The following is a 26,508-nucleotide window of genomic DNA, read 5'->3' as shown; positions in this document are numbered from 1 at the left end:
AGATTTTACTCCTCATATTTTTTCCATACCGGTGGCCTTATATGAAAATCGATTCTTAAGGAGTAAACTCCAATATCCAAAAATTTTCTTAAAAACTCATTCACAATTTTTATAAATAAATGCGTGTTGTTAGAGAACTATAACAGATAAACGTTAGGTTTAAAATTTATAAGAAAGTTTAACTCATACGGTATAAAAATGACTTGAAGGTCGAAAACAGTATCTGCAATCGTTGCAAAGTTACAGTTACAATTCGCTTGTTGACAAATCGAGTCAGTGCTTTGTCGTGCTCCAAAATCCAGATGTTTTTTAAAAAATTGAAAAAAAAATTTTTTGCCATATTGTTGCAGGTTGCTGTATTTGTAATTTTTGGATGTTCTAGAAAAAAATTAGAATAAAAAAAATGGTTCACAACAAATTGTTAAACAAATAAATGAATAAATTGTTGACAAAATAAATTTTACTACATAATCCCACTACATAATTAATTAATGTAACGGGACCTAAGTCCACCCCCGCCGACCGGAAGCCGATACCTCGCCCTTTTGGGCATACTCGCGTTACGTGTGGTCCCTATTTTTATAATCAACCCCACCATATATTATAAAAGCGCAATATGAGCATAAGCTCACATTAACTTACCCATTAGGCATGCATTGCATGTGGGTGTCTCACCAACAACTACCACGAGACCGACCACATTTGGACCCATACACTCCTCCCATCTCAGGAAATAGAGAGACTCTGGTCGAAGTGGGGCTTTGAATGGATCCCCCATGGTACCAGACTTCAGCTCTGGTGAACTGCTTGCATAGATTAGTGGTGGGACGCAAGTTCTCCCCATACCCTATGTAAAGGGCCACTCCACTTGCTTCTTTCGGGTTCCCACAAGCAATTATCCGCTTGTTTCGAAACGTCCCCTCTAAGATTTTCTACTTTCCCCAAGCCAGATAGCACACTAATTATTCAAGCCAAATTAAAGTTGGGCGGCTTGGGGGGAATACCACTACATAGTACCGCTTCTATCACCATCCAAGCTCATGTGCTTGCTCTACTGACGGCGAATTTACCGTCATTCACGCTAACTAACAAGAAATGGCCGCATATAACTGGTGTACAACTCGCTAATCCAGACTTCTTAACTCCACGACCTATGACATCATTCTGGGTGCAGGACCAGCTACTCATATAATCATTGCTAAAATAAGGAAGGGGAATGATAATGACCCAATCGCTCAGTCAACATCGCTTGGCTGGATCATTTATGGTTCTGTGCTACAACGAAGATGAAGAAAAGTGTGAACAACACTTTGTTAATACACACTACAGACAGTCTGATGGTCGATATGTCGTTCGCTTACCGCTTGAATCTTCGCCAAGTCAACTGGATAACACGCTACGAGCTGCACAATACGCTTTACGACATCTTCGTAAACGATTCGAGAGTGATCCAGTCTACAAGAAGTTGTACTTCGACTTCTTGAAGGAATATGAAAACTTGGGACACATGAGACGCATAAAATTAAAGGACCTACCACCAAACAGTTACCTTTTGCCTCATCATGGGGATCTAAAAGAACAGAGCACTGCCACCAAGCTTAGGGTAGTATTTAATGGGTCCTGGAAGACAACATCTGGTGTATCAGTCAACGAGATACTTCATGTGGGTCCCAAGGTTCAAGTTGATATCAGTGACGTTCTGATTCGCATCCACTGCCATCGCTATCTATTCGCTACTGACGTAACAAAAATGTTTCGTCAGATTGCAGTTAAGAAGGAAGATCTCCATCTACAGTGCATACTCTGGTTTGATGAAGATGACATCCAAACAGTATTTGCACTCGCTACGGTTACTTATGGAACAACATCAGCTCCATATCTCGCTGGGAGAGCACTTTTACAACTCGCTGAAAATGAAGGAAATAAATTTCCAAAAGCTGTTAAACCGCTAACAAATACACGCTATGTTGACGATATCTATGGAGGCGCAGATGAACTCGCTGAGGCAATTCAAGTTGCTCTCGACACAAAAAATATGTGTGCCGCAGGATGTTTTCCGCTTGCAAAATGGGCAAGTAATTCAATGGAATTACTCTCTCAAGTCGCTCCAGTGGAAACCCAAGAAGATACACCAAGAGAACTTAGGGATACTACGGTAAAAGTGCTTGGGTTAACCTGGAATTCAACACAGGATAAATTCCAGTTTGGCTATTCGCTTCCAGAAGCATCACCAACTACAAAACGCACAATTTTATCTTAAATTGCTCGCTTGTTTGACCCATTGGGTTTTTTAGCACCGATCATCGTGAGAGTCAACATGTTCATGCAGAAGCTCTGGCTACAGAACTTTGACTGGGATGCTACTCTATCACCGTTGCTTCTTCAAGAATGTAATTTATTTCGGGATGAACGACATCAGATCTCGAAGATTCAGACACCTCGCTGGAATCATGTAAAAAAAAACGTGTCTATTGAATTACATGAATTCTCTGACGCTTTACAACTCGCTCTGGCTACTGTCGTCTATTTAAAAGTCACTGACGCTACTGGAAGCTCCAATATTTCGCTAGTGTGTGCCAAAACACAAGTTGCACCACTGAAACCCATAACTATACCAAGAATGGAGCTCAATGCCGCTGTATTACTCGCTCAACTGGTACTCTACGTCAGCAAAGTCTTGAAACTTGAAAATATACCAATTTTCTTGTGGACAGACTCCGCTGTATCCTTAACGTGGATACGAAACAACCCAGCTAGATGGAAGGTCTACATTCGCAACAGAGTTACAGATTCAAGAATCGCTACCAAGTGTCAACGGGGATTTTGTTCCAGGGAAGCTTAACCCAGCTGACTGCGTTTCAAGAGGTTTAACAGCAGGTAAACCAGAACAGAATTCGCTATGGTGGACGGGACCTAAGTGACTCAGTCAATCATAAGAATACTGGCCATCTTTTGACATCCCTTCGCAGACGGTATCACATCTTGAAGAACGTCCAGGTCTGGTTTTTTCCATCTTCAAGGCAGATTCACACCCGCTATACACGCTACTTGATAAATTCTCTGAGTTGTCACCGTTACTTCGCACGCTTGGAATCTGTCTACTTGCCATCGCTAAATTTAAAAAAGTGCCACAGTCCATACTGGCCACACCACTCTCTACAGTTGACCTGGAACTCGCAAAGACTTTGCTGATAAAGTATACACAAAGTCAGTACTATTCGCAAGAGCTGAAGCTACTGAAAGATGGTGATTCTCTACAACAAAATCATCGTCTCGCTAAATTGATTCCCTACGTTGACTACAACGGAGTACTCAGAGTCGGCGGTGGCTTGAAGAAGTCGCTACTGGATGATGAACAAAAAAATCCAGCCATTTTACCAAGATCATTAAGCTTAAGTACGCTATGGATAGATCATTCGCATCAGAGGAAATTCTACGGGGGAACTCAATTGACTCTCGTTAATCTACCGAGATCTGTCTGGATAGAAGGTGGGCGATTTCCAGTCAGGTCTCACGTTCTTCGCTGCGTCGTGTGCACGAGACATAGAGGTGTCGAGGTGCGAAAACTTATAAAAGATGGATCGCTATATTTGTATGTCTCGCTACGTCCGCTATACACATTAAAATTGTCACCGATTATTCTACTGACGCTTTCGTTGCAGCATTTAGAAGATTTACTAGTCGGAGAAGCGCCTGCAGTGTCCTATACTCGGACTGTGGTACAAAATTGTAGGAGCAGATGCCACGCTAAGAAAAGAATTCGCAGCAGGATCAAGACAGCTAAGGGAACTTCAGTATTTATATCGCTTCAGATGGCACAGACTGGAAGTTCAACCCGCCAAGCGCTACCCATTTTGGTGGCAAATGGGAAGCAGCCGTAAAGTCAATCAAGTTCCATCTTATACGAACTATTGGTGAATCGCTATTGACTTACGACCAACTCGCTACAGTTAACACAGATTGAGGCTCCCGGACATTTTCTTATCGGTGAACGGCTAATCTCTGTACCTAGGCCTTCGCTACAGGAAAGCAAAACCACTACGTTGTCACGCTGGCAACAACTACAACAAATGTTCCAGAAATTTTGGAGTAAATGGTCATCGGAGTATCTACAACGTCATCAATCAATATCTAAGTGGCATCATCCATCAAATGACATCAAAGTGGGCTCATTAGTCTTGCTGACTGATGAGAGGTTCCCACAATCGAAATGGCCGCTTGCAAGAGTACTCGCATTACACCCAGGCAGAGATGGCCTGACTCGAGTAGTCACCCTGAAGACCACTACTACTGAACTTGTCCGACCAATCGCTAAATTGTGTGTGCTAACAGTTCATTCTCTAGATGACAATCCTGTCGATACTGTCGCCAGCGCTGGGGAGAATTTTTAGTCACGAGCTTGATTAATTTAAAAAGCTTCGTGCATTTTCGCTAGGTTCGGGAGCTGCCGAACTCGTTACTGACTTCAAGGTCAGAATAGTGCCGGGTCACTCACTATCTGGGCCCGACACATGCAATTTCTCGTTCATGACCGTGTCAAGACGGCATGAAAACCCGCTACCAGTCGGCCAATCAGAGAATTCGTCTTATGGCGTGCTCGGCAGCCAATCAAAGAAATTGGCAGTTAACTTCTTCCTGCTTGCGCGTTTTTTAGCTAATGAAAAAATCCGTTACTGCAGCTATGCTGCCACGTCACCATCGAGCGGCAACGGAGGAAGAAGACGCCGCCATTTCCTGGCTTTTCACTTCTGGTGTTCAACCGCTTCACCTCGTGCTTTTAGAATCTACATTGTTAATTCAACTGTACTACCTCGTGCTCTTAAATCGCTTTACTTTAATTCATTATTCTTGTGTGATATAACTCAGAATCTTGTGCTTAATTATCCTCAATAATTAGACAGAATAATAAGACTGCTATTAAATAAGAATAAATTGATTGTTACTCGCGTGTAATTAATTACCAAATTAATTCCCGCGTAACTAACCGCTATCGACCACGTGTCGAATTTATTATACGTGATTCCTTTTATTTGTTGCATTCGCTATCGCGTAGTAATTTTGTTGCATTCGCTGTTTAATATTATCTTCTCACAATTTTAAGTGTACATACAGTGAATAAATATCTAATTTATTTCTTGATGAAATTTGTGTAATTTCTTATTTTTAAAATTCCATCAGCACTAACCAGATCCTCTAGATATATTCGCTCGTTTTACACATTATATACGTCAAATAAAACGGGAAAAAGTTACGAGGCTTCAAAGATCAACAAAAAGTCAGTTTCATCAGTGTTAAATTTTTTTATATTATTGTTCATTTTTATTCTATCAAAAAAAATTTTTTTCACATTTTGAGAAGCACGTTTTTGTGGGAAATTTAATTTCCTACAGAAAGTATTTGACATCTTATATACGGCGAATGGATAAGAAAAAAGTTACAGGTCTTTAAATGTCAACAAAAAATGAAGTTCACTTATATTTTTGAAACTTAACTTTTCGTTGAAAAACTTCTGATTTTGAACAACACGCAATGAGCGTGGCTTTCAACTCGGCGTATGGCGTCGTCGTTGGTGGGTTGATGATGAGGGTCTCAACCTCACATGCATACTCTGTGTCGATGAGAGAAACCGCGTGGTTGAATTTCTCTCTCTCAGTTTTTACGCCGTGCATCGCAAACTGAGCTTCAAGCTGCGCAAACCATAGACTCCCTCGTTTTGGGTTAAATCTAGGTGTCATGAGCGAGTTGACGATCATTGGTTTACCGTCAACAAACTCATCACCTACCTTTGGATCGAACATAGTTTATATATGAGAAATACTAACACAATAAAACTAACACAAAATTTTAATAATACCACTGTAAGCGGATTAGTGTCCGTCGAAGCTGACTCACCGTTGAGGAATGTTCAAGACGCTTCGAGTCGCACAAAAATTATCACTGGGTGAAAATTAACGCGAACAATAATTTTTATTCACTGTATTTTACACAGGAATTCACTGACCACTTTTATCACAATTTAATTTGCACCCCGATGGTGTCCTTTAAATTATAAACTAGTGCGGCATAATTAATTAATGTAACGGGACCTAAGTCCGCCTCCGCCGACCGGAAGCCGATTCCTCACCCTTTTGGGCATACTCGCGTTGCGTGTGGTCCCTATCTTTGACACTACCATATATTATAAAAGCGAAATGTGAGCATAAGCTCACATTAACTTACCCATTAGGCATGCATTGCATGTGGGTGTCTCACCAACAACCACCACGAGTCCGACCTCATTCGGACCCAAACACTTCTCCCATTTCTGGTCAAAGCGGGGCTTGGAATGGATCCCCCATGGTACCAGACTTCAGCTCTGGTGAACCGCTTGCATAGGTTTAGTGGTGGGGCGCGCAAGTTCTTCCCCAACCCATAAGGGCTACCTCCACTTAGGAATATAATCACCAAGATTTCAGATACGCCATTATAAACACATACCCTCATCCGTCACTTAGTGATCTCTAATCTGCGAGTTTTTTGTGGCCGCCATGATGTTTTAAGGCACAAAATGGCGGAGCCTAGTGCGGCATAGGTCCAAAATGCCCCGCAATGTACCAGCTGTAATAAAAGGCTTGCACAACACTTAATTTACACACTTCACTATTGTAAAGTACTCGCGGAATTAATATGTCGCGATCAGCTATCAGCGAAGACGTGTCGTTGTACACTCAACGTGCTATTTGCCACGTGGAACTTGTGCACGAAATGGCGTCCACTTGAAAATCACGTCGGGCAGTCACCAATGTAGTGACTGGGATGAGGTTCATGGATCACTACGATAAATAATTTATCTGACTCCAATTATTATTAGATAATTATTATTAGTGTTAACAAAATAATAAGTAATTAGTTTTATTTAATGAATTATATAATAATACAAGGTAATGCTGGTCGCATCAGATATGTGTTAGCTAGTTGCCGTGTATCTCTCTAATGTACGTGTGTACTGTACTGTGTACTTGTGTGTACTGTTGCTACCGAATATCGTATCCGCGTGGGGGAAATATTCAGCGATCGATGACGATTGATGATTGACGGACTTATCCGAAATTATGAATATCAATAATATCTGTAGTGACGTAGTCGCTACATATGGATATATATATATATATATATATATATATATATATATATATATAAAAATTTATGGATATATATATATATATATATATATATATATATATATAAAAATTTATGGATATATATATATATATATATATATATATATATATAAAAATTTATGGATATATATATATATATATATATATATATATATATATATATATATATATAAAAATTAATATTTACATAGAATTTACTCACTTTAGGGATGAAACTTAGACTTCCGTCCGGGAATCATCGTGGCAGATGCGGGCAACTGCGGGCAGTTGCGGACGATCGCGGGCAACTGCGGGCAGATGCGGGCACATAAACAGACATGGAACCTATGTCCGGTTATGTGTATGGGCATCTGGATGGGACTTACCGACTCCACCGTCCATCTTATATATATATATATATATATATATTAGAGTGCTTCAAAAAAAAACTTTATTTTTTTTGCTCTTACCCCCTAAAACGTTAGTGGTTGTCGAGAAAAAAATTATCCCAAAAGATGAGCTCTCTAGCTCAACTGTAAGAGGTCGTTATTTTAATTTTAATTTCCCATCTGATTAACATGTAAAAATTTATTTTTTTATTCAAAGTCTAATTACTCGAAAGCTGCTCGATATTGTACAAATTTATACATAGATCTTCAAAGTTGATTTCTCAAGCTCTCCAAAACCCTGTGACAAGTCATAATGATCCCCAATTGAAGCTAGCAAAAAAAAAATCGAAAATTAACAATTTCATTTTGAAATACAAAATCGATACTTTTCAGATAGCTTCAATTGACATTTGAATAATGGTAATTATGACTTGTCATAGGGTTTTGGAAAGCTTGAGGACTCAGCTTTAAAGGTCTATGTATAAATTTAAAAAATATTAAGCAGTGTACGAGTAATTACACTTTGAATGAAAAAATAAATTTTTACGTGTTAATCAGATAGGAAATTAAAATTAAAATAGCGACCTCTTAGAGTTGAGCTAGAGAGCCCATCTTTCGGGATGATTTTTTCCTCGCAACCACTAACGTTTCAGGGGGTAAGAGCGAAAAAAAAAAATTAAATTTTTTTTTTGAAGCACCCTAATATATATATATATATGTATATATATATATATATATATATATATATATATATATATATATATATGAATACATGAATTCCGTCTGTTTTAAACTTTACTCCGTTTTATGTTGTTTACCTTGCTTTATTACAGAGCTGGACGATACGTGCATGTGCGTTGGGTACATAGCCTGCAACGTTTACAGCCTGGTCCTGTTAGTGCAAACTGAGTCAGAAAAACAAGTGTGCACATTTAATTTTTTTTTTTTTTTGATGGCCAATTTCATGCCATTTAATTTTCGTTACGCTGTGCGCAGTTTTTATAGCTCACTCAAATTTCACTTTTGATACGCTAAAAGAAATATACCTTCAAAAAAATGTTTCTTTGTTAAAGCTGTAGAAACTTCCTTTATTCGCTTATAAGACTGACGCCAAGTCTAAGAATTAATTTCAATAAGGGCAACGTTTATTGTGTATGTTTTCATTTGCTCATAGCAGAAATAGACTATGAGTTTCTACACAAAAGTTACCGAAAGATGTTTTAATACTAAAAGTTAATTTGTTTTTGTGTTTTGCAGACTAGCATATGGCAATGAAACTGGTCTTGCGATTGTAGATATTATACAAAAAGTTAAGTTACTTGTATTAAGTACTACTGACATCGGTAACACAGGTGATCCATACCAACGTGCATTACGTAGTCCAAAACGTCAAGACGATGCTAAGAAAGAAAATGAGGACAAAGCTCGTAGTCCGAGTATTGATCAGGTAAGTTTATTTTCGTCGTTTCATTCAAAATAATTCTATTGAAAATTTACCTTTCTTTTAAAAATATTTTAAACTCCAAAGTTTTCGTCTTTTTTTTTTTAACGTTTTAAGTAAAAGTTGGTGTTTTTATTTTTCCTGCTAGTTTCGTAACTGTATTTTTATTACAATGAAATTATTTTGTAAAAACCCTATCCTTCCAATAATTAAAAAAACAATCAATTTTTTTAGTAGGTCAGTGAATAAATTAATGTTATAGGTTGATGAAAATTGAAGTGATTAAATAAATGAAATATATATAATCAATAATTATAATTGTTCGGCAGCGAGTTCTATTTTGCAATTTTTTCTTTGGAGTTGCGTTATTCTAACAGTTATTATAACATTATTTTGGTAATTATGCATAAGTATGGCTCTACTTATTTTTGGATAATTACACTGTAAAAAATAAGGTACTGACATCAAACTCCCTAAGAGTTCGACAAATTTCCTCTTCATTGAAACCAAATTCGTTTGAACCAACGAAAACTAGTTTGTCTCAAGAAAATCATTTTTATTGAATGAAAATCTCTACTCGATTATGATAAATTGCTTAAGCGTTTATGTTAAAGTTTTTAAGTTAACTTGAACGTAATCATACTAACATTTGACCGTAAGAAAAAAATCAAATTTGACCGTAATTAAACTAACATTTGATTGAATAGTAAAATATATTTTAATTAAAGTTTGGATGTACTTGATTTAACAATAAAAACTTGTTGAAGCAAACTTTTCAATTTTTAGAAATTTAACTGAAACTCTTGAAACGTTTAGTTTGACAACTTCACATGTTTCAATGAAACAAAAGTAGTTTCCTATAATATCGAACGTATCGTGTCAACCGACGAGTTTCTTGGGGAGAGAATCCGACGAGGTTGTAGGAATAATTTGACGCACTCACATTAAAACTAAAAAATTTTTGACAAGAATATAAATGTATTTGTTACAAAATATCGAACTATATTTGAATGAAAGTCTTTATATTATCGATTAAATAAAAAAATTTATTTATAAAAAGAGTTACATATTTATCTCGTTTAGATAAATATATAAGCAATTAACTTTATATATCCATTCAATATGAAAACAAACTACTAGGAGCACAACTAAACTAGGACTTCCCTACAGGTTCCGTAGCGTAGCGGTAAAGCGTCTGACTTTCGCACGTAGGGTACTGGGTTCGAATCCTCCGGATACCAATATTAAAATTATTTAATTTTTCACTAAAAACTGAGTATGTCAGAATTATTCGTAAAGTGTAATATATATAATGTAATAATAACAATAATAATAATATAACGTAATTGTCCCAATACTTGATAAAAAAAAAAAATTATAATAATGATAACAATAAAATCAAAAATAAAAAAATACGTAAGAAAATAGTATATTGTACTACTAGTGCGGTAAGATGTCGATTGCCCACGAGAGAAAAGTTGAGCGCACGAACGAAATGAGTGCGCTCATTTGCTCGCGTGGGTAATCGGCATCACCGCACGAATTGAACATACTTTTTTTTATTATTAATGCGATGTGAGTACTATTTTAGTGCTCGCTGTTTTGTTCGCTAAGTAGCTTTTTGCTGATTCAAGTTTACTTGTCGCACTCAAATTTACTTGTCGCACGCAGATAATCGTATAACCAACAAAAATGTCGCGACAACAGTTGAATCAGCAAAAAGCTACTTGGCGAATAAAAGAGCGTGCATCAAGATAGCACTTATATCGCATGGATGATAAAAAATTACTTTTTTTTTTTAATTAATTATTGATGAAATAATTAAAGGCAACATTCACTTGATTCAGATTACGGTTTTTTTTGGATCAATGCAATACAGCAGTTTGAAATAATTCGATTTTTTATTGAATCAATTGCGAGGACAGTTTCAACGGACCTAAAGAAATATTATTTCCAAGATTAAAATTCATTTGCTTTGATAAAATTTTGACTTAACTGAAAATTCATACCTTCAAGCACCTTACAATTTACTTTGAGTGAAATTTTTAATTTTTTTATATAAAACAAAAATTATTATTGTATCACCAGCATTAATGACTTGAACTAATTTCTATTTTTTTTAAATGAAAAAAGTTATTGAGTTATATCAAATACTATAGAGTTAGTTCAAACGACTCGGTACCTTCCCTCAAGAAACTCTCAGTTGGAGCAAAATATACTGTCAAACGTAGAGGTCGGTAGACTCAATCGCTTGACGCGCTCGGCTGTATCCAAACGCACGGAGTACTTAAGCCAAACGAATCTGGTTTGACGTCAGGAATCTTTTTTTACAGTGTACCTTAATTTTCGTTTGTTATTTTACTAGCGTAGAAGTTCTTTTATTTTTCGAATTTAATTAATTTGTAGGAGCGTTTTTTTTTTTTTGTTTTTATTTTTTATCTTTTATTTTAATAAGAAGTCAATCGAAACAGGTTGAAAACAAAAATTAGTAACAAAAATTTAGAACTGATTGACTGTTCCAAAGAAAAGAAAGCGTGATTAAAAAAAAAAAAAATAAGATGACGAAAAATCAAAACAGATTCATCGAGAATCGACACCAGACTACGAATCATTAGTAGCAGTAGGAGAAAAATCGTCTGCTTTTTGTACTTCTGTCTCTTCGCACCATTTTCAACAGCTATCATCACAACAACAACAACAAGCACCACAACAACAACATCATCATCATCATCATCAACAACAACAATTTATTGACGATTGTCATGGTCTACATAGTGATACGCGTGACACTGATAGTAATGTAAAAGATGGTACGTTGGCAGTCACAACGACACCGACCGCATCGAGAAAAACTGGAGTTGATGCTAATGAAGATGAGATACGTGATAAAAAACCATGGAAGTCATTTAGTCTGAAACGACAGCTCAGTAGGGTTGACATTAAAATCAAGAATACTTTTACCCCATCTACAGCTTTAACAAGTTCATCGACCACGGCTATTAATGGGGTACTTAAAACGAAAAAAAATTAATGGACTTAGTTGAAATAATTTTTGTAGGATCTGTATTACTGAGTATTAACGAGAATATATTATTGACTAATATTAATATTAATTACTATTGTTGTAAAAAGGAAGAATTCTAAAAATTTCTCTGAAAAAACTGATAAGATCTTTTTTAGTGTAATTAGATTGTACTATATTGAACAACATCTCATTTTAAACATGAATGGATATACGTATAATTGAGTAAATGTAAAAAAAATACTTAATTGAACATAAAAAATTTTATTCGCTTTGATCTCTATAACATTATTTTGCACAGTATATGATAAATGTGAAGGTATAAGATGTAAATATATATTTAATTTTATTGACTCCGAATCAGAAGAAAACTAATTGTGTAGAACTTTTTAAACTTCACACATGAATTCATTAGGTGTCAAAGGTGTTAATTCTATTTGATTAACTGTGAGTAAGTTTGACCGGAAATATATATACATAATTTTTTTTTATTAGTCTTTAACTTATCCTTTGTGGGTTTCAAACCGGACTCTTACTCCATTATCACCTTTTACAGAAAATCTTATACAGCAATACAAATAAATACAGTAAAATAACTAAATAACTAATAAAACAAACAATAGTATATTACACACCTAGGGAAGTAAAATAAGAAATGTCTCAGATCACATGTTTGTTGACCTTGGCTTCGCCTCGGCCAACAATTACGTGTGATCTGAGACACTTCTTACTTTACTTCCCTGGGTGTGTAATATACACTTATCCAAAAAATTAAAGGAACAAGAAAATTTTATAAATTTTTTAGTGATTTTTGGAAGGCTGTATTTTCGTGAATAATGATCGTATCGAAAAAATAAAAAAAAGCAAATTGAAGCTTGAAATCTCTAGTTTGAAGATCTTTCAGCAAAATATTTTTTTGAGCCACGGTTTTTGCGGAATCAGAAGATAAAGTTCGAGACAAAATTTTTCTAAATTTTTTGGTTTCGTTTTTTAGGTCTACGGGGCCGGGAAAAATTTTTTCAAAAAAACGAATTCATGGCTTGTTTAGGAAATTCATTCACCTACAATTTGCTTTTTTTTGTTTCTCTGTACGACAATTTGCTGCTGAGATATCAGCCTTCAAATGAAAAAGGATCCTTTTGTCTTTGATTATTGATATCTCAGCAAGAAATGGTCACACAGTAATTTAAAGGGCAGTTTAATAAACTTGAATAAATCCCCTACAAGCTCCATTTTTGATTTTTTCAAAAAAAAATTTTTTTTCTTCCTTGATATCCATTTGAAAAACCTTTAAAAAATGGCCATTTTCTGGTTTTTTAGTCGACTAATCGCTACACTGCAAATATTGATAAAAAAATGATGTTGCCAGGTAATTTTACAGCTTAATGTACCCCCAAAAACCCTGGAAATTTTCAGATTGATCCATTGAACCGTTTGTCCGGACCGATTGCTCAAAGTTTTACAAAACAATTAAAGGAACAAGTTTTGTTCCTTAATGTGTGTAATCATTACCAAAATGAAAAAATTAATTTTTTTTTGGATTTTCATTCATTTTTGCGTTAGTTATTCAATAAATGTAAGGTAAAGAAAAAAAAAAAATTTTTTTCCGAAAAACGAAAAAAAAAAAATAACCCCCCGAATAAAACATAAAAAAAAAAATTGAAAAAAATTCTTGTTTGGTCTCGTTTTTTGGAAATTTTTTTTTTTTTTTCTTTACCTTACATTTGCTGAATAACTAACGCAAAAATGAATGAAAATCCAAAAAAAAATTAATTTTTTCATTTTGGTAATGATTACACACATTAAGGAACAAAACTTGTTCCTTTAATTGTTTTGTAAAACTTTGAGCAATCGGTCCGGACAAACGGTTCAATGGATCAATCTGAAAATTTCCAGGGTTTTTGGGGGTACATTAAGCTGTAAAATTACCTGGCAACATCATTTTTTTATCAATATTTGCAGTGTAGCGATTAGTCGACTAAAAAACCAGAAAATGGCCATTTTTTAAAGGTTTTTCAAATGGATATCAAGGAAGAAAAAAAATTTTTTTTTGAAAAAATCAAAAATGGAGCTTGTAGGGGATTTATTCAAGTTTACTAAACTGCCCTTTAAATTACTGTGTGACCATTTCTTGCTGAGATATCAATAATCAAAGACAAAAGGATCCTTTTTCATTTGAAGGCTGATATCTCAGCAGCAAATTGTCGTACAGAGAAACAAAAAAAAGCAAATTGTAGGTGAATGAATTTCCTAAACAAGCCATGAATTCGTTTTTTTGAAAAAATTTTTCCCGGCCCCGTAGACCTAAAAAACGAAACCAAAAAATTTAGAAAAATTTTGTCTCGAACTTTATCTTCTGATTCCGCAAAAACCGTGGCTCAAAAAAATATTTTGCTGAAAGATCTTCAAACTAGAGATTTCAAGCTTCAATTTGCTTTTTTTATTTTTTCGATACGATCATTATTCACGAAAATACAGCCTTCCAAAAATCACTAAAAAATTTATAAAATTTTCTTGTTCCTTTAATTTTTTGGATAAGTGTACTATTTCTCCTCGACGTAGGCGGAAAGCGGCAACTTCATTTTGCACAGCGGGACGAAAGTTGACGCTTTCTGCTCGGAGCTGAGAAAAAAATGTTGGAAGATCAAAAAGTGCACACCTTAATCGCTCATTTTATTTTTAATCATCACTTTCTCCGGGAAACGAATCATATATGGTCATGTATGGCCATATATGACCATATACGGCCATATATAGTTTCCAAATGATTTAATATATGGCTATGATGACTATATATGGCCATGTATACCTATATATACTTATATTTCAAAGTACACTATTTATTTTTTCTCGTCTCGGAGACCATATGTGCCCATATATGACTTGACCAAACCTATATAGTCGTATGTGGGCATATATAGTTTTCCAGTAATTCTATACATGGCTATATATGAGCACATATATTTATTGAGTTATTCCATATATAGCTGTATACGATTATATGTGGGCATATATTTTCATATATAAAGATACATAATCTATTATTTACTCATCTTAGATATTATATATGACCATATAAACTTGACTTAGTTAAGGCATACAAAACCATATAGGGCCATATATAGTTTTCAAGTGATTTTATATATGCCCATCTATGGGCTATGCATGGCTATATGATCCATATCGCCATATATAAACATGAATTTTTTTTATTTAAAACCGTAAATGGACCATACATGCTCATATGTGGTTTATTTCTGACCATGTATGGGTATGTGTAGACATCAAAATTTTTTTGATAAAGTTATTAATGGATCATATATGCCCATACATAGGTCATATATGCTCATACATAGGTCATATATGCCCATACATAGGTCATATCTGCCCATCCTTGGCTAAAAAAGAGAATTAAAGAGTATTAAAAATTAATTGAATTCTTTGTAATTCTCTGCAGAGAATTAAATAGAGTTTGTTGTAATCGTATTTTTTGGCAAGTCAGTTTCAGAAAATTTTTACGATTAAAATAGACCTGCTGCTCTTGGTTGCTCTATAGGCGCAAGCCTGTTTTTATCGTAATCATAGGAGTTTTGTACCATTCTGACACAGTTACGATCAAACTAGGCCCGAGATAATAATAATGTAAAATATAATAATAATAGTAATATTATATTTAAAAAAAAACCTAGCGACTCGGGTTCGAATCCCACTGTGGTCATATATTTTTTTTTTTATAATTTTTTATTTAAATAGGATAACATTATTCATAATTGCTAATAATAATTATTAGTTGCATTATGTATTGATCATAATAATATAACCTGATTAAACAACTGAATTCGACCGAATTAAAATTTCAATTCTGTTATATCCTATCGAATTCTGCAAAACAGAATTCAACTGAATTGAAAATTTGAATTTGAATTAAACAGAATGAAACCGATTTAAAAATTTCAAATTCGTTTCAATTTAGTTTAATTCGGATTCAGAACCAGAAATTGGAAAATTATTTTCGAATTAATCAGAATTAAACCGAATAGAATTATTTAAATTCGTTTTAATTTGGACAAATTCTGGTTTTCCCGCCGAATTAGACAGAATTCATTTTCAAGTTAGTTACCGAATTAACAGAATTTATCTGAATTAAATAGAATTAAAAATTCAATTTAATTAACTCTTTTATTTTCTCGAATCCTCCGCGAGAACAGAAATTGAACATTATTTTAGAATTAAAAAGAATTAGTTAGAATTAAACTTTTTCAAATCCTCATTTATTCTCTCGAATCCTCAGCGAGAACAGAAATTGAACATTATTTTAGAATTAAAAAGAATTAGTTAGAATGAAACCTTTCAAATCCTCTTTTATTCTCTCGAATTTTCCGCGAGAACAGAAATTGCAACATTATTTTAGAATTAAAAACTATTAAACTTTTTCAGATCCTCTTTTATTCTCTTGAATTCTTGGCGAGAACAGAAATTGCAATATTATTTTAGAATTAAAAAGGATAAGTTAGTATTAAAAATATTTAATCCTTTTTCATTCTTTTTAATCCTAAAATGATAATAATTTTTTCGCTAAATGAAGGAAAATTAAAAAAGATTCATTTTAGGTTCGGTCTGAATTCTCCGGAGAATTGAGAGTATTGGAGAGTATTAAGTACACTGAAAAAAGAAAACTAGAATAGTTACAGAATAAAATGTAAAAACACGCCCGTCATATTAAAAATTACAAAAGTTAAAATGTATACTGTAATTTTTAAATTTTATCCTGTAAAAAATTAGTTACAAATTAAGCAGTCATATTTACAGTTTGAAAATGTAAATCGAACACAACAAAATGTAAAATAATTATTACCTTTTGCTCACAGAAAGTTCTTTTCTTTAAAAATCATTTATTTCTATTTAAAACTGTAAAAATTACAGTTTAGCCGTTGTGTAAAAATTAAAGTATCAAATAAGAAACTTTGTTGAGTGGTTCGAGAAGATTTATAGCGTGGGCATTCAATTACCCTAGTAGCAATTTTGTCAAAGCCTTGTACCAGCCTGGATCAAGATACTTTAAAAAGATTTTCGATCAAGAATTGTACAAGAATTGGTCCAGATTCTTGACCAAGATTATTGGTCAAGACTTGAGCCAGACTGTAGTCAGAATTTGTCAAGAACTTGACCAGAAATCTGGAGCTGTCTATTGCTAAACTTTGGGACTATCCTATATAGAGATTCTCATTCTACATTAGTTTCATTTATAATACTGTAGTCGAGAAATGAGTTCTCTATAGAAAATGAATCTAGTTTTTTTTAAAATGCGAGCGACAGCTTATTGAATTCGTCATTAAATTTGACAAGACACTTTTTTTTACAAATAAAAATAGCAATTTTTATAAGTCAAAATCAAATAGAAAAAACGAGAGACTCTGATTATTAGCAATAACTCAAAAATTAATAGAGGAAGCGTAAAATTAAAAAACGATTATTAAAGAAGAAGCAATTTTCTATTTGTCACAACTTTCGGAATTCTATTCTCATTTTTTATAATTTTAATTATTCATCTTAATCTATTCAAAAACTTCCGAAATTTTTTAAGTGCTAGAAAATTCTGAAAATCAATTTTTCTAGGCATTACTACAAACTCAATGCGTAATTTAAAAAAATAACATTTTTAAACTTGTTGACTCAACTATAAATGAGAACCACTGCAATACTATACTTTTTACATTCAAGTGGAAAGGAGGGAAACAGGTGCGCGCTCGTCGTCTTTTGCGTTTCTCGCGCAAGTCTATGTCAAAACTCTGGGTCAAGAATCTGGTCAAATTCTGGTCACAGACTGGCCCAAGTCTGCAGCCAGTCTGGATAAAGATTCTTGATCAAGTGTCTTGGTCGAGAATTGTACAATTCTTTACAAAGTGCTTCTCCAAGTATCTTGCCAAAGAATCTTGCCCAATTCCATTGCTACTAGGGTATAAACCTTGATGTAGCAAATGGAACTATTATATCTTACACTGTAATTTTTAAAATTTCTATATCAAGTATCATCAATGCCTTAGCAATCACGAACTTTTACTATTTAAAATGTAAAAATAGTAAAACTAAATTGTAAAATATTGTTGATAAGTTTCATAAAATTAAAAATTTACTATTTTAACTTTTGCAGTTTGACAACCATTTATTAAAGGTTGAAAATTGCAAATTTGTGTTTCAATTCTATGAAATCACGTGCATTTAAATTTGTATGATTTACATTTTAGATATTGAAATTTTAGACCGTGTCATGGCAATTAGCTGAATGTCCGAAAATACTAATCCTATTCAATTGTCAGTAAATATTTTGGAAATAGTATATGTGAGTGCACGTTGCACTAAGCCAAGACCCATGCCTCAATATTAGAGATTATACACAGAAAAAACAGTTAACTTGAACCAAAAAAAATGTTCTTGATTCAAGAACATGTTTTTGATCGATTCGGAAATTAAAAATTTACTTGCACCAAGTAAACAATTATTTTCAAATTTTTATTTTGAATTAAAATTTTTTTTCTCACGTCAACATATTTTTACGCTTAAATCGAAAAAATTTTCACTTCTTTCAAGAGTTTATATATCTTAAAGTAAAAGATATTTTTTTTGGAGCAAGATACATTATTTTTTTGCAGTAATATTGCATTTTTTTGGTTAAAGAAAATAAAATTCCTCGGAAAAAGTACTATTCTTTTCACGCAAGTATTTTTATATTCTCCGACTAAAATAACAAAAGTTGCTTAAGCCAAGAGAAAATATTTCTTGAGAGAAAAAATCGATATGGAGAAGGGAAAAGTCACCGGTGCTAGGCAGTAGCAGCGGGAGTAGTTCGGTGCTCGCCAAAAGATCGCGCCTACCATTTGTAGTGTCCCTGGTAAGAAAGATATTCTAGAATTGTTAAATTCCAAATTTCAGTAAGATTTTGTTCAAGTACTCCTCTGTCATTTAACAGAGCGGTAAGAACTTTTTTGGATTGTATTATAGTATTTCCTATAATACATTATGACTTTAATAGGGGAGACCGGGGTGCTTTGGCCCCCTGGAGTACGAAGGCCCCCCTCAAAAATTACGTAAAAACATTTTTTTTTATTTCCGTCAAGTTATGACCCCTACAATGTTTTTATTATATTTTAGGCCAAGATGTGATATGTGGGGTAAAATCGACCACTCGATAAAAAAAAATAATACAAAAAAATTATTTTTTTTTCATTTTCCATCAAATTATGACCTCTATAATGGTTTTGTTATACTTTAGGTCAACATGTGATATGTGGGGAAAAAATGAACCACTCGAAAAAGAAAAAAAATGGTAACGAAAAAATTATTTTTTTTTTATTTTCCGTCAAGTTAATTTTTTCGTTACAATTTTTTTTTTTTTGAGTGGTCCATTTTGCCCTACATATCACATATTGACCTAAAATATAATAAAAACATTATAACGGTCATAACTTGACGAAAAACAAAAAAAAAAATCATTTTTTCATTACAATTCTTTTTTTCGAGTGGTCCATTTCACCTCATATATCACATATTCACCTAAAATATAATAAAAACATTGTAGTGGTCATAACTTGACGGGAAATAAAAAAATATTTTTTTTTATAATTTTTTGGGGAGGGGGCCTTCGTGCCCCAGAAAAAAACATTTTTTTTTCGATTTTTTACAAAATTTCGACTGATTCTTCCGAAATAGACGGAATATAAACGAATCTGATGGTCAAAAGCCACGACAAGAAAAAACCGGCTTAAGGGTGCATTTGTACCCCGGTCTCCCCTATATAATATTAATGTTTGCTTGAATAATTTTCTCGAAATAAAAAAATAATAAATTACGTTTCAGATAAAAAAAAAAAAAAATTAACATTTCTGTAAATGTAAAATTTGCAGTTTATGGTGACAATATTGTTATTTTGAGAAACAAGTTTTAAAAATTTTAACGTAAAACTTAATGAGAAAAACTGTAAGTTTTAAAGCATATCGAATGATACTTTGATAATTTTCATCAAATACTACAGTGTGAGAAAGTAAACTTAATACATTTTCAAACTGTAATATTTCATACTAAAAATGTAAAACTTGCTGCGCGGTGCCAAACTGTAACTTTTACAGTTTCGTTTGTGAAGCGCTGCGTTACTATTTGAAAATGTAATAAATGCTCGTTTGAACAGCAATTATTCCTGTTTTCTTTTTTCCGTGTAGTATTTTATATGTGTGTTTGTTTTAATCCTCTTTAATTCTCTTTTTCAACCAGGGATAAGGGTGTCCGTTATTTCCTAAATTGGTTTGTTTTACTTGGTCATGATCATGATATGAGTAATTTATTTGTGATCCAAAAAGAATAAAAAAAATCTGTCTATCCCCATACAGGAAAATACGACGGGGCCAGATATGGGCCACGCTTGGCGCAATGCTGTCGATCTCTGGCCCATGCTTGTAAACCCGCTTTGGCCCAGCTTTGGTAAAAGTCTGGGATGATAACAGGGTGCCAGGCTTGGTTGTTACCATTAGCCCAAGCATCATTGCCAAGGCTGGCCCATGCTTGCTTGCCAGACTTGGCCCATGCATCGACAAAACAAATAAATTTAATTTAAAAAAAATTTTATTATTATTATCCTAATAGAGTTTGTGATCATTAACGTTTAAACTATTTAAGTGAGGTAAATGACGTGAAAAAACTCGGTGAAAATTCTGCTGGGCTCTGGGCGCGAACTGCCGTCCTTCTGATCGCTAGGTTTGAAAGGTAGCTACTAGATGAACCTACTAATGTTGAACTGAAACTTTTATATGTTGTACTTATTCATTTTACTACAACAACTTGGTTTTATGAAATATAACGAGCAATTAAATAAATACTTTCGATTAAGAAAAAAAATCATAATTTCGTATTATTTTTATTATCATTACATAATTTTAGAAAATAAAATTTATTAAATTTTATTCATTATTTATCAAGAACCCAGTTAAATTGTTTTGCTCTACCACCAATATTGAAAATAACATTTATTATAAAAATTCATGAGTTATTTCTTACTTAAATTAATTTTTATAACTAAAATTATAAAATTACGGTTGTTGATTGCAAATAACAACAAACTAAAAAATATTTCAATCATTAGTTGTAAATAATTTTAATCGCAATATTATAATATTTATTAATTAAAACTTATTTTAATTCAAAAATAAATAATTATTAATATCAACCCGATGAAAAAAGATTTTATACAATTGTATAAAATTATATACAAAAAATGGCCCGATCCAATTGTATACAACTATATAGAAATTGTATACAATTCTATACAAATTGTATACAAGTCTATATAATTATATACAATTTTATACAAATTATATACAATTCTATATAATTGCAATATGTACAATTGTATATAATTATATAAAATTGTATACAATTTATATAGAATTGTATACAATTCTATATAATTGCAATATGTAGAATTGTATATAATTATATAGAATTGTATGCAATTTGTATAGAATTGTATACAATTTCTATCCAAATTGTATACAATTGGATCGGGCCATTTTTTCTATCCAATTATATATAGTCTATATATATAATTATATATAGTCCATATATAATTGATATATGATTCTATACAATTGTATAAAATCTTTTTTCATCGGGAAAAACCATAATAATGAGTTAATTGAATAATTAATAAAAAACGTGGGTTAACCAATTCTGGCCCGAGGATGGGGAACTACAGGTATAGCCGAACTTGGATAATCTTACCTTGGCCCAAATCTGGCTTGCCATTGAATGATCAAGGTAGGGGAATCTAGTCATGGCTTAAATTCGGGTAATCATTGGTTCGGCCAAGGCTAGGTTACCCAGTGCTGAGTCAAGGAGGGCCCTTCGTTCAACTCTGGCAGCTCCTGCATGGGGTGCAGTAGGCTGGCCCTCACGAGGTTCGTGATTCGAGTACTGAACGAACGTGGGTTTTTTTTTCTCGGCTGATATGCATAATAATTTACATATAATTTTATTTTTTATTTAATTATATAAATTTTTTTTTTCCTGGCAAACCTAATCAACACAAATTACCTGGATGTAAGAAAATATTATAAAATGACTTTTCATAAAAAATGGGTTATTCAGTCTAAGCCCGTGTTAGGTTTACCACTCAACGGCCAAGGTTAGGTCATTCAGTCTTGGTCCATGTTAGGGTTACCATTCAACGGCCATGGTTAGGTTACGCAAACTTGGCCCAAGTTTGGGTGACTCTAGGCTTGGCCAAGGCTAGGTTATCCAGTCTTGGCCCATGTTAGGGTTACCATCCAACGGCCGAGGTTAGGTTACGCAAACTTGGCCCAAGTTAGGGTGACTCTAGGCTTGGCCAAAGCTAGATTATTAAGTCTTGGCCCAAGCCTGGGTAATCATTGGAATGGCCAAGACTAATTACCCAGTTATGGCCCGGGCATGGGACAGTATATGTTTGCCAAGATGGGCTTCCCAATAATGTCCCAGGCATGGCCCCGTCGTTCAACTCTGGGGCATCCTGTATAGGTCAGTTGACCCTGCGGACCAGCCCTAAAACTTCCCGCTGTTCTCGAGCTCATGGAGCTCTAAAACATTGATGAAAATACATTTTCCAGCTCTTCGAGCTCGAAAATACGTTTGTATTCCATTGTTTTCGAAAAAAACCGATTTTTACCATTTCTTTCTCCCACGATATCTCACGAACGAATTCACTGATTTCGGTGGTTGTGGCGGCAATTGACGTGTTTTCTTGTGTTCTAGAGCTGATCAGATTTTGAAGTCGATCGTTTAACTCATTTCTGAGAAATCTATAAAAAACAAAAAAAAAAAAATTTTTTTTTCTGTAATTTGCAAATATTTCCGAGTCTACTTAATCAAATGGTCTGAAATTTTCAGGAAAGTTGACGGCTAACAAGCTCTTTCGATTGCCACCTTAATCATCCAAATCGGTTAATTAGTTTAAAAGGTATAAAAGGTTTACACACACACACACACACACACACACACACACACACACACACACACACACACACACACACACACACACACACACACACACACACACACACACGCACATACATACAAACAGACACTCGGATATCGTTCTGAAAATGGGCGGAATAGCTTCCTATTACCTCAAAACGTCGACATCTGATGAAAACTCGATTTTCAAAAATCGGGGTGAAAACAAGAACTTCCCGAATTTTTTGAAAATCATCGATTTTCTTAGCGGGAAGTTAAAAAATAAAAAAAGTTTATTTCAATGCCGTTTAACCCTGCCTAAGTAATGATACTTTCTCACTTTAGTACAATGAGAAAAATTTTATTACTCGCTTAAAAATAATTGTACAGTTATAAATAATCATGTTTCAGTAGGAAATTTACCCTTTATTGAGAAAGTTCTTTTATGTTTTTTTTGTGAATCCAACAATTTAAGAGATATTGTGGCCCAAAGTTTGATTCATTTAAAAAAATTGGCGTTTTAGTTTGAAATTTATACAATTAAGCGCTGTAAATTTTTTCATAGAAAATTTGTTGCTCCTTCATAAAAGCTTTCTTACACTTTTTTCGCAAATCCGATTATGTAGGTGATATTGAACCTCAAAGTTTGATATATTTTTAAAATAATGTTTTCCGTTAAAAATTTCATAACTCTTTAGCATTGGGATATGGTGCTACGACTACATATCCGTGGACGAAATAACCACGACAAAATATCCCGGACAAAATAACCACACGACAAAATATCCTGAAGAAAAATTTATAAGTTAATGGTCTTCAAGTCAGGCTCTATCCATTTTTGACTATAAAATGTCTTCTGTATGCAAAAAATAATCAATTAAATTTAAATAAATTTACATTTGCGGTTTTTTCATGGTTCTAGTGCTATTTGTCACACTTCTTTGTGTATGGGTATATTTTTATAATCACACACACACAGAGTTCGTGAGAAAAGGGTGCCACCCTAACGGACCCAGTTTACGGTGGGCTTACCGCAAATAACGGTAAACCCACCGTAAATTACGGTAATCCACTGTAAAATATTGATTTACCGTATATTACGGTGGGTTTACCGTATTTTACAAAAGATTCAGCGTTGTTCTGTGATTCATTGTTAATATTTTACGATCGATTTTGCAATCGTATCTTTGTAAATTTATCGTATTTTATGGTGGCTGTAACGTACTTTACCGTATTTTACAGTAAACCCACCGTAATTTACCCATTTACCGTGAATTACTGTAAATTACGGTAAATCCACCCGAATTTTTACGGTAGATTCACCGTATTCTACGGTAAATTTACGGAGAAACTCCGTAACTTTGCGGTAAATCAGGTCTGCGAGGGTATTTTTCATACCTTTCCTGTGTGTGGGTATATTTTTGTAATTGCACACATACAGAGTTCGTGAAAAAAGGGCACTATTTTTCATACCTGTTCTGTGTGTCAGTACATTTTTGTAATCGCACACAAACAATAGTCATAAATAACTATTGAAATGTAATTTAATCATGACAAATGTGTACTCGATAATTTAAATGTATTGATGGGTTAAAATATTTATGTCATTAGATCATTATATTTGCAGATCATTAATGATATTGTTATATATTAAAATCATTGTTGTATACTTCAATAATAAATCTTGTCACAACATGCTTGATAATTCCTAATTAATCATTACACCGGCACACAAAAAAAAATAAGTTCTCTGTACTTTTGACGGGACTGATTTATTCCCATGTATTTTGACCCGCTGAATCCGAATCCGAGGTCCGTTTAACCCGTACACCCTCAAATTTTTAGAAAACTTTAAAAAACCTCAAAAATACACAAAAATCGACCGTTTTTTAAATTTATAAATTTTTTTTAACCCTAACTAAGCATGATTTTTATGTATTTTGGTCCTCCACATACTAACCTGAAGTTTATTTAAAACATTAGCCATTTAAAGTCTGAGTGAATTCCAAAAAACCCCAAATAATTGCAAAAAAGCAAAAAAATTCTTAGTATTGTGATGAAAAAAATTTTATAGGGCTAAATAAATAATTATTTTCATGTATGTTTATCTGTCACATATAATTCTCGAACATCCATGGCTCAGACATCTCTAAAATTTTAAATAAATGGCAAAAATTCCCAAAAAATCGAAAAAAATAAAATTTGGTATAACAAAAATCATTTTTTAAATCGAAATAAAAAAAAAGAAATCATATTGTTCGATCTGTGATATATATATAAAAAATATTTTGGCCTAAAACATAAAAAAATTTTAATATGCTTCAAAAAATTTTTTTCATCACAACACTAAGAATTTTTTTGCTTTTTTGCAATTTTTTGGGGTTTTTTGGAATTTACTCAAACTTTAAATGGCTAATGTTTTAAATAAACTTCAGGTTAGTATGTGGAGGACCGAAATACATAAAAATCATACTTAGTTAAGGTTAAAAAAATTTATAAATTTAAAAAACGGTCGATTTTTGTGTATTTTTGAGGTTTTTTAAAGTTTTCTAAAAATCTGAGGGTGTACGGGTTAAACGGACCTCGGATTCGGATTCAGCGGGTCAAAATACATGGGAATAAATCAGTCCCGTCAAAAGTACAGAGAACTTATTTTTTTTTGTGTGCCGGTGTTATTAATTAGTTATTTAAATATATCGGTTTGACGTTTTTTTGGTAACTGATATTGGACCGTACAGTTATTTTGCCACGGTTGCTTCGTCAACTGATTTGATTTTTCCGGTAAATTTTATCGTGCAGATATTATGTCGTGAGGATGTTTCGCCCGCGGTTATTTTGTCCGCGGATATTTTGTCGTGCGGTTATTTTGTCGTGTGGTTATTTTGTCTGCGGTTATTTTGTCAAAAATAAGTTTATCAAGAAAATCTAGGAGACCTTTTTTGTAGAGCGGTGAATTTCCGACAAACAATTGTCAAAATTCTAAGTATATATCTGTTTGCTGAAGAGTTGTAGAATTTTAATCGAAAAACATTATTTTTTAAATCTATAAACTTTGAGCTTTGATATCACTTAAATGGTTGGACTTACAAGAAAAGTGTGAGAAACCTTTTTCGAAGAGCGATAAATTTCCTACAAGAAAGTATATAGCGCTCAATTTTATGTCTGGGTGTTAGAGAGTTATAAAATTTCAAACAAAAACGCCAATTTTTTTAAATGAATCAAACTTTGACCTTCAATATCTCTTAAACAGTTGGATTCACAAAAAAAAAACATAAGACACCTTTTTGAAGAGCGAGAAATTTCCTACAAAAATATGTATTAGTCATTGCTGTGCATTTATTTGTAAGCAAGTAATCTAATTTTTCTCACTGTACTAAAATGGGAATGTATCATTACTTAGGAAGGGTTAGACGGCATTAGAATAAACTTTTTATTATTTTTGGATCACAAATAAATGATATATATCATGGCCAAGTAAAAAAATCTAATTTGGTAAATAACGGACACCCAAATGTATAGATCATATATGGTCAATTTGAT

The 26,508-nt window shown here is 33.3% G+C and overlaps 1 protein-coding gene across 14 annotated transcripts in view; it reads left to right on the top strand.

Moving 5' to 3' along the window:
• The window catches only part of LOC130677041 (syntaxin-binding protein 5), a 408,264-nt gene that overhangs the window by 187,690 nt on the left and 194,066 nt on the right, over window positions 1–26,508 (top strand). For 7 of the 14 annotated variants that reach the window (XM_057483594.1, XM_057483590.1, XM_057483589.1 and 4 more), the window contains exons 14-15: window positions 8,786–8,975; window positions 11,548–11,976. In XM_057483594.1, coding sequence (XP_057339577.1) covers window positions 8,786–8,975; window positions 11,548–11,976 — 619 coding nt within the window. The remainder of the gene's footprint in view (window positions 1–8,785; window positions 8,976–11,547; window positions 11,977–26,508) is intronic. The other 7 variants (XM_057483595.1, XM_057483597.1, XM_057483596.1 and 4 more) reach the window with 2 other exon arrangements.

This window comes from Microplitis mediator, chromosome 11, assembly GCF_029852145.1.
Source record: "Microplitis mediator isolate UGA2020A chromosome 11, iyMicMedi2.1, whole genome shotgun sequence".
NCBI classification, from domain to species: domain Eukaryota; kingdom Metazoa; phylum Arthropoda; class Insecta; order Hymenoptera; family Braconidae; genus Microplitis; species Microplitis mediator.
Note: the sequence above shows the minus strand (reverse complement) of the source record. Positions and strands in the feature narration are given on the sequence as shown.